Source organism: Prionailurus viverrinus, unplaced genomic scaffold (genome assembly GCF_022837055.1).
Source record: "Prionailurus viverrinus isolate Anna unplaced genomic scaffold, UM_Priviv_1.0 scaffold_39, whole genome shotgun sequence".
NCBI lineage: Eukaryota > Metazoa > Chordata > Mammalia > Carnivora > Felidae > Prionailurus > Prionailurus viverrinus.
In genome coordinates, this window is record NW_025927607.1 from 2336460 (window position 1) to 2345380 (window position 8921).

An 8921-nucleotide genomic window follows, 5' to 3' on the forward strand; every position below is an offset into this window, starting at 1 on the left:
AAGTCAAGTGTGGACTCAGCCACACAGGAGGGAACGCCACAGGGATCATACGGATTGTAGTCTAGAGATAAGCGGGCTACAGAAAGGGACACAGGACACGGCAACACTTAAAGGGTGGGCTGACAGCCGTCTCGGACCTGAGAAGGAAGGGTTGAAGAGGAAGCAAGAACACGAGACCCGGCCGGGGGTTTTAAAAAGCATGAGGTTACGGTCAGTGTCAAATGCTGCAATATTTAGGCAGAAGAAAACTAAAGGGTCTACTTGGCAGTAAGGACTTCCTCGGAGACTTCTAGAAGTTTCCAGTACAGTGATGGGAAATGTAGGCCGGGGTGAAATTCTGTGATAAGCAAGCAGGTGAGGAAGTGAAGACAATGGGAACAGAAGTTATTTTCAAGGAACTGGACTGTGAAGGAAACTAGGACAGTGATTAGGTCCCAGGGGGGTCTAACAAGTTCGGCTGGAGAGAGTGGGTAAGACAGAAGGTAGGAGCTTAAGGTCTGGGAGCCAGCTCGACGGTGAGGGGTGACGAGGTCCACGGAATGCTTATTGACTTGGATGTCTAAGGGCACGTAGCAGATTTCCGAGGTCAAGGCGGGGCAGGATCCGGAGGGGCAAGAGGACGGTACCCTAGTGTCATCTGCTGATGGCAGATGGACAGCGAGGCAACGACAACGACGCAGCAGCGCAGGTCTAGCCGGGTAAGATGCCTGGGTGCTCCCACGACAATCCAGGAGGCCTCTCGGTCACCAGTTTAAAACCTTATCGCTTCTAGACCCACCTAAACCCAAGGACAGACATTAATAATCTGATAAGCTCTGGGCTTCCCCGGTTGCTCTCAAAAGCGATGCCACTGTCTACCTCTGGGCAGTGTGCGGTGGCCAGTGGCTCGCTGTGGGCTCTCGGCCGTCTTTAGAGAATGCAAGGGTCCACGGCAGCGGGGGTCCGGTCAGTGTGTCTCGGACCGCAGCGCACAACAGGTGCTCGCTCAGCGCAGGCGGAGAGTGAAGGCTGCGCGGAGCCGGGGCTCGGTCTCCGGCACCGTCAGCAAGGCTCGTGTCCCCCTCCTCAACAAACCTGCTTCCGTACCACAGCCTGGAACGACCCCTTCCTTCTCGACCCCCGTCGCTGGTGGCTTTGGCTGCTCTTTCAATGCCCCCGGCCTCCCGGGACCCGCGGCGGTCGGCGACCCCGGGCGGCGGCCCGCGCAGCGACTGCCCGGCCGGCCGAGACGCCCTTGGCCTTCGCGTCCACACGCGGACGCGCGGCTCGAGCTGCGGGGCGCCGGCGCCTGCCTCGCGTCCTCTCTTGGTGCCAGGGCTGCCGAAGGGACGGCACTCCGGACGCGACCGGCCACACGGCCACTTACCCGACGGCGCGAGGATCCTGGCCGGCACCTGGCTCGGGACGCTCGCCGAGAGGGGCGTGGCCTCCGGGCCCGCAGGCCTCTGGGAGTCGCGGTCCCGGCTCAGCCTGCAGCGGCCTCGCGGAAGGGGAAGTGGAAGGACGAGAACTACATCTCCCAGGAGGCTCAGCGGCTCGCCTCGGGCGGGGCGGGGCGGGGCGGGGGCGCGGCCAAGGTCTCGGCCCCCAGGCCCAGCGAAGAAAGCCTCCAGAAAGCCTGGGAGAAGTCCCCGGAGTTCCTCCCAGTCCGTGCGGCGCGTCCGAGAGCTGCGCGCCGTGGGAGTCCGGCCCGAGACCCCTGGAGCTCCGCTCGCTCATTCCCAAATCCGGCCGCTTTCCCCCGCGCTCGGCGCTGAGCGAGACTGGCCGCACCCCCGCCCTCAGGTTGCTCTCCAAGGCCCGAGGCCTGAGCAGAACTGCGGGAGGGAGGATCCGCGGAGGCAGCTGGTCTCTGGTCCGGCCTTGAAGGCCTCTGCCAGACGCCCCACGTGGGAGTGGGGAGGCGAGTTAGGCCTGCTGCCCAAGTCCAGGTTAAAGGTGAGATGAGGGTGCCCAGCCCTCTGCCGGTGGAAAGATGACGGTTGGAAACTGGAGTTTGGAGTAGGGCTCATGCACTTGATTGAGTGGAGGGGAGGTGACAGGCAAAGAGTGTGGCTTGTATAGGTTATCGTCCGTAGTCAGTGGGGTGCCGTGAAGGGGCAAGGACTGGCGCGGTGACGGTGCGTTTGGGGCTGAGAGTCGGCTGTGCTCTGGCTACGGTTTGTGATGCGCATCCGACGTCTGAGTGGAGGTGTTGAGTGGACCTGAGGATAGAGGGGCCGACAAGGATAGAGATGGGCTTTGCATCAAGGGCACACGATGAAACAAGCCAAATGGGCCAGGGCAGGGGTGACAGGGAAGGACACAGAGTCCTGAACGTGTATGCCCTCATTCAGAGGTTGGTCAGCAAAGGAGACTGAGGATGGCCAGTGACAGCCTGAAGGATTGGGGGGTTTTGAAGTGGACTTTCCGGAGGGAGGGAGTGATAACCCAGGAGGAGTGCTTCACTGGAAGAAGGTTGAGCAAGTTGAAACTTGAGACAGAATCCCCGGGTCTGGAAACGCTCGCTGGAGATCTTGGCCAGGGCAGGTTCCTTGGAGCGGAGGGGAAGAACGGCCTGACTGCAGAGGAGGGAAGGGGAGTGAGGTGCAGAAGTGGGGACAGCTAGTGTAAACAGTGCTTTCAAGGAATGTTGCTTCAGAGCAGAAAAATGAGGCAGAGCCTAACCAGGGATGGCAGGTCCAGGGGGATTGTGTCTCCTCTTTCTCCAGACGGAGAGATTACAGCTTTGTAGAATGATCCAGAGGGAGGAGGGATTAGTGATGCAGCAGAGCCCCTGAGAGGTCGGAGGGGACCGAATCCAACGGCTGTGTGGAAGGCTGGCACCACACCGTGTCTTGATGGAAGGTTGAATGCCTGGGCAGAATAATGGTCCCCCAAATATGTCCGTGTCGTCATTCCCAGAAACTGTGAGTGTGTCACCTTACGTGGCAAAAGAGGTGTTGCAAACCTGATTAAGGATTGAGGGCCCTGAGACAGGGCGAGTCTCCTGGATTGTCCAGGGCCCAAATATCATCATGAGGTTCCTTAAAAGTAGAAGGAAGAGGGAGGCACAAAGCTAGATGCATTGTTACTGGCTTAGAAGCTGGAGGAAGGGGGCCACCAGCCAAAGAATGTCGGTGGCCTCTGAAGCAGGAAAAGGAAACGGGTTCACTTTCGAGCCTCCAGAGGGGATGTAGCTGTTCTGAAAGCACTAGCCTCTTCTTCAGCCTAGTGAGTCCCGTGGCCTAGTGAGTCCAGGGCCACTGGGAGAATGTGACAAGTGTGCATATGAGAGGAAGGAGTTGATGCTTCAAAACAGTCCCCCCTCAATGGCATCAGAGCTCATCACAGTGGCCTTTGTGTGCTCCTAGAGGCCACATGCAACAGAGGTTTTGCAGGGGGACCTGCTCTCCATCTGTGTCTCTGTGGACACCTCCTATGTCAGTTTGTCTGGCACAGCTAAAATAATCCCAGGAATAATGTTCCCATCCCTCTTGAGACCTCTCCTATGGACCTGCCTCTCCGACCCCATCCCACCAACTCATCCCCAGTCGCTAAAAATAAGGTGCATCTAAACTGTGCAGCCACTCTGGAAAACAGTATGGAGGTTCCTCAAAAAATTAAAGACAGAACGACCCTACGACCTAGGAATTGTACTACTAAGTATTTATGGAAGGGATACAGGTATGCTGTTTTGAAGGGATACGTGCACCCTGATGTTTATACCAGTGCTATCAACAGCAGCCAAAGTATGGAAAGAGCCCAAATGTCCATCGATGGGTGAATGGATAAAGAAGATGTGGTATTATATGCAATGGAGTATTACCCGGCAATCAAAAAGAATGAAATCTTGCCGTTTGCAAGTACATGAGTGGAACTGGAGGGTATTAAGTCAAATTAGTCATTCAGAGAAAGACAAAAATCATATGAGTTCAAATGATATAAAAACAGGGAGGGGGACAAAGCCTAAGAGACTCTTAAATATGGAGAACAAACAGAGGGTTACGGGAGGGGTTGTGGGAGGGGGAATGGGCCAAATGGGTAAGGGGCACTAAGGACTGTACTCCTGAAATCATTGTTGCACTATGTGCTAACTAACTTGGATGTAAATTTTTAAAAAATAAATATTTGTATAAAAATAAGGTGCATCTGGTTATGTAGGCTAGTGGCTGAGATCTGAGATTGAACCAGAGGGGAGCCAATGTGAACCCCCCTCCTGGTGGGCAGGACCTGTTGGGGGGCTTTTGTAAAAGGGCTGTTGAGAAAGATGTTCTTGAAGCAAAGGCGCACAACCAGAGAGGAGACCCAGGTGACAATCCTGAGTCGTCGCACCTCAGCCCCAGTCTGGGCACTGGCAACCCAAGCTGCTTTGGGTCCTGGAGCAGGAGACGACTGAGTTGGGCTACCAGTGGAGTGACTGTCAACTGACCACGTGCTATCTGCAGGCCCTGCCCCAGCCCAGGAGGGCACGCTCCCCATTCCCCAACTGCCCATCCCATCGCCCTCCTTCCAAGGCTCCTGGCCTCTTGGGTGCAGTTTGATCTTCAGCCCAAGCTGCCCAGAGCCATGGCGCTTAGACTTCAAGCCATGCACCGGGAGGGCCTCCGTGTCCCTGCACTGCCTGGCACTGAGGGCAGCTCCCTCTAGTCAGGAAGAGGGACAACCCACAACCTAACACGGGGAGACCGATGTCTGCATCATGCTCATGGGTCCTGACACAGGTCTTTGAAAGAAACTTCCAAACCCCATGGCTAGGAAGTAGGAATGAGTTTATCCCTAGGAGCTCGTGTACCAGAGAATGGTCCCGGGACAGGCTGTTTCCCTGGTGCTTAGTTACTCTGGAGACAAACCCCATGACGGTGGTATCCATCGCCCAGGGAGGTGGACGCACCATCCACTGTGAGAAGTGTCGCACGGGGGTCTCGTCTCCACCACCATTCTATTCCTCACTTTGCTGACAAAGGGTGAGAGGTTTTAGAAACATCCACCAGCATTAGATACAAGAAAAATGCCCTTCCTTAGTTTAGTATTTACACATTAGACTCAGTAAAGACACCACATCAGTCATACTTCTGAAGGGTAACTAACTCTCCAAAATCCTTTATTTAATAAAACTGGAACATTTGTTGGTAACCTAATACACAGACTCCAAGTGTGATAAATGCAAGGCGTTCGGGGAGGCTTTGCTTCTGTCTGGCAGAGGACTGGCAATGCTGGGGAATGCACCTGCCTCCTGTGTCCTGAATGAATGCACCGTGTCCTGAATGAAGTGGCAAGTTCAAGCTTCTGCTCAGGCCAGGGCCGCCAGGGTCCGAGGTCTCCCTCTGTCCCCGACACTAGTGCCCGGCACGGAGGAGGGTTTCAGCACTTCTGCCCCCAGATCCACACAGTACCTGGGAAGCCTGGGCCACCTGCAGTCCTGGAGAACCGCGGTAGCTCTGTAGGATTCTTCCTGTCGCCTGCAGCTCCCACCCTCCACCCAACCCGGGGCTGGGGCTCCCCAAGAGATACTCGCTTAAGAAACAGGGCTAGGGGCCTGAATGGGCTGGTCATCCTGGACTGCCCTGCAACCCACTCACTGGAGGAAGAGGGCAGGCAGATCTGGGAGACATTCAGGGCCCTGCCCCCACCACATCTGTCCCCAGGGAGGCTGGAACAGAGCAAGGGAAGGCCACACCCACCCTTGCAAACCTGGGGCTGGCGTTAGTCACCAAGGCCTCCAGACGCTCTGGGCTATGCGAGCAGCGGTCAGGCTGCCCAGGGCTGCTGGCACCAAGTCTGGCCCTTCGGCAGGCGCTCGGCTCAGTTCAGCCTCGGGGGCCTCCTCCAGGTCGGAGCACAGGTCGTCCCCGGGGCCCGGGGGACTGGGCAGAGGGGACCCCAAGACCCCTCCCGTGGGCCAGCCGCTTCGCCCAGGGGCTCCCGGAGACCCGGCCAGGGCGTCCCCCAGCAGATCCCGGAAGCTGCTGCCCTCGCGCAGAGGCATGGACTCGAGCAGGTGGTTGAGGAGTTCTGCGGCGACGGTGGCATCGATGGCCTGGCACGTGGACACGAACGTGTGCACCTCGTGCATGCACTGGATGTAGCCGGCCGCGAAGCGCTCGCTTGCTTCCGCCTGCAGCTGCTCGCGCTCTGCACCCGGGAGTGGGAGGGAGAGAGCGGCGCCCCGTCCGGTAAGCAGCGACTGCGGTGGCCAGGCCCGTCCCAGCCCGCGGGGACAGGGCTCACCCAGGAGACCCGGAGGAGCCCCGGGCGCGGGCTGTACCGGGGGGCCGGGCGGGGAAGACCCCATTCCGAGGCCGGGGCGGGCCGGGAGGACGCGCCCCGCCCGCGCGCCCCACCGCCACTCACCGCGCGCCCGGCCCCGCAGCGTGCCCTGCACGCGCCGCACCGTCAGCTCCAGCACCTCGGCGTTCTCCAGCTTGGCCTGCACCTGCGCGGGCGGGAGCGCCGGGGGGCGTGTGGGGGGCCGGTGAGGCCGGGCAGGGCCGCGCCCCCCGCTCTCCGCCCAGCAGCCCCCGGGCGCCCGCCGGCCCGCGCGCCCGTCTCACCTCGGCGCCCGCCAGCAGCAGCCGCAGCTCCTGAAGGCTCTCGTTGATCCGCGCGCGCCGCTTCTTCTCCACCAGGGGCTTCCGGGCCTGCGGGAAGCGGGCGACTGAGCCCCGGTCCCGGGCCTCCCGCCCGCCTGCCCGCCTGCGGCCCCGGCCCGCACCTTGCGGTCCCCCCGAGTCTCCCAGGCGTCCTCAAACTCTCGGCCCGCACGGTCCCGGCCGGGCGCCAGGGGCGGAGCCATGACCCGCACGGCCCAGAGCGCCGCAAGCGCGACGAGCGCCCGCGCCCCTCGCAGCGCGCCGCTGGGCCCGCCGCAGCCCTCGCTCCTTCGCGTCTTCCGCCGGCCGAGGCCCCGCCCCTTTTATAGCCCCTTATTTGCATTTCAATGCACGGATTGGCCGCGCGGCCCTGGAGCCGCCGGCTTCTAGGCGCGCCGCGGCCAATGGGAGCGGCGCGCTTTGTCCGGCCCCGCCGCCGGGGTCCACAGGCAGCTGGTGGGGCGTGGCCGGCGGGCGGGGCCCCCAGCCGGGCCTCCGCGCCACGCCAGCGGCTTGGGGCACCCGAGGGGGCGGTGACCCGGTGCGCTGTGACGGGGGGTGCGTTTGTTTTCCTCCCTACCTGAGCAGGGCCCCCAGGTCTGCTGTGCGTGGGAGCAGGAGCTCATTCGTGCATTCACACTGGTCTTAGTTCGTGCAAGGTGCCTCCGGAGAGGAGCGCTCCTGCCCGAGTGTCGGGGTGCTAGATTGTGGAGGGCAGAACCACAGTCAAGGCCGCGGTCTCTGGACCTGGGAAGGTCTAAGGGTCCGGGTTGGGATAGCTGCGGAACCCCGGAGAGACAGAGACCCATGGGGTACTGGGGTTGGGAGCGGGCCCCAGGACTCCTTTGACTTTCTTGCGGAAGTGTGGGTCCCCACTCGACCCTCGACACAGCCCTCCGCCTTCGCGGGGATCCTAGTGGGGCGGGTCCGGCGACACCGCCCCTCCTCTTAGGGACGCTCCTTCTCTGGTCACCCTTCCCCCGCTCCTTCTCTGGTACCACGCCCCTACCAGCCGCCCCTTCTTTTCTAATCATCATCGCTGTCCCCCTGAGCTCTCCATGTCCCCCTAATCGCCTTCGCTCCCCTGTCCCCCTCTGATCTCCCTGTCCTCCTTCCCGGTTCCCCCTCCCCACCCCCATACACACACCCTGCCCTGGTTCCCCGCTGTGCCCACCCACTCTTCCTAGCCCTCCCCGCTCCTCGCCCGTCCTTCCCTGGTCCCCACTCTCGTTCATTCGTCCCGGCTTCCCTCCCTGTGGCAGTCTCCTTCGTCCCCCGCCACCCCTCCCCCTCGGCTCCCTTTTCTCCCAGCCCTCCCCTCGCCCAGGCTCAGTAGGTCGCCGTCTGGTCCCCGTAACTTGATGCCCATGACAGTTGGCAGCTGCAGCCGCTTCGGTGGAGAAAAGCGGGGGCCGAGCCAAGAGCGACAGGTGTTGGCCGCGCCTTTGTCTAGGCGCGCTTTGTCCGGCGGCGGAGGGCGGGTGAGCCTGTGTCCGCCAGACGACCGCCGCCCCCACCGCGGGCCGCCCATCTGCCAGACTGGCCTCCCCGCGGGTGGGGTGAATGGTCGGTGGGGCCCGCGCCCTGGGGCAGCACCCTGGGGATCCCGGCCTGTTCCCTGCTCCACCGGCCTAGGTAACCTTCACAGCACAGCAAAGCTGGAATGGCAAGATGGGTTCTGGCCACCAGGCCTTTGCACCCACCGAGCCTTCCACCTGGAATGCTTCAAACACCTTCAAATGTCTATTTCCTCACTGTTTAGGTCTCTGCTTCCTTATTCCTCTTGCTGGTGGGAGTGCACCTGCCCCACAGGAGTCCTGCCTTTACCCAGTCCTGAACCGCTCACCAGGGTTTGGGATTGTCAGGGTCTGGTCTGCACCCCTCCAAGCTCTAACCATCCCTCGTCAAGGGTACCTAGGACCTCCTATCTACCTCCAGCAGAGTTGGGCCTCAGCAGAGCCCGGGTGGATAGGCAGGGTGAGGGGATGCCCCAAGCCTGGCTGGAAAGCAGCAGGGGAAGGAAACATCCAGGGACTGCAGTGTAGTGGGTGGTAGGACTAGGCCACAGATATCCCCCACCCCAGCCACCTGAAGGCGGATCTTGCAGCCCTCCCTGTGTGTATTTCACTTTGGGCTCCCCACCAGAAGGACCTTTATAGGCAGGCGAGTTTGATGAGAGGTTTGCAGTTTCCCAAAGTCACCTCACTGACCTCTACAAGTACCCGAGAGGGGCGCCCGGGTGGCGCAGTCGGTTAAGCGTCCGACTTCAGCCAGGTCACGATCTCGCGGTCCGTGAGTTCACGATCTCGCGAGATCTCGCGTGATCTCGCGTGAGTTCGAGCCCCGCGT

General features: G+C 60.9%; 1 protein-coding gene across 4 annotated transcripts; it reads right to left on the minus strand.

The window, feature by feature from the left end:
• Window positions 1-945: 945 nt before the first annotated feature.
• HES6 (hes family bHLH transcription factor 6) lies at window positions 946-6886 on the minus strand. 4 transcript variants are annotated; one of them, XR_007149575.1, is made up of 5 exons: window positions 6695-6886; window positions 6534-6620; window positions 6334-6415; window positions 5117-6114; window positions 946-955 (listed from the first exon to the last, which is right to left on the minus strand). XR_007149575.1 is itself a non-coding variant. In XM_047846477.1 (5 exons), the coding sequence occupies exons 1-4, from the start codon at window positions 6773-6775 to the stop codon at window positions 5690-5692; spliced, it is 675 nt and encodes a 224-aa protein (XP_047702433.1). In that variant the 5' UTR covers window positions 6776-6886; the 3' UTR covers window positions 5050-5401; window positions 5674-5689. The 4 variants fall into 4 exon arrangements, 3 of the variants coding, with proteins under 3 accessions (XP_047702433.1, XP_047702434.1, XP_047702432.1); XM_047846477.1 differs by lacking the exon at window positions 946-955 and having other exon boundaries at window positions 5050-5401; window positions 5674-6114; XM_047846478.1 differs by lacking the exon at window positions 946-955 and having other exon boundaries at window positions 5050-5401; window positions 5664-6114.
• Window positions 6887-8921: the final 2035 nt, after the last annotated feature.

What these genes read in the sequence shown, in the direction of transcription:
- HES6 (XM_047846477.1), bottom strand. Translation starts at nt 6,775, where the DNA reads ATGGCTCCGCCCCTGGCGCCCGGCCGGGACCGTGCGGGCCGAGAGTTT. An exon ending in AGACTCGGGGGGACCGCAAG is followed by an intron (nt 6,621 to 6,694) that starts GTGCGGGCCGGG and finishes CGCTTCCCGCAG; the next exon opens with GCCCGGAAGCCCCTGGTGGA. An exon ending in GCTGCGGGGCCGGGCGCGCG is followed by an intron (nt 6,115 to 6,333) that starts GTGAGTGGCGGT and finishes TCCCGGGTGCAG; the next exon opens with AGCGCGAGCAGCTGCAGGCG.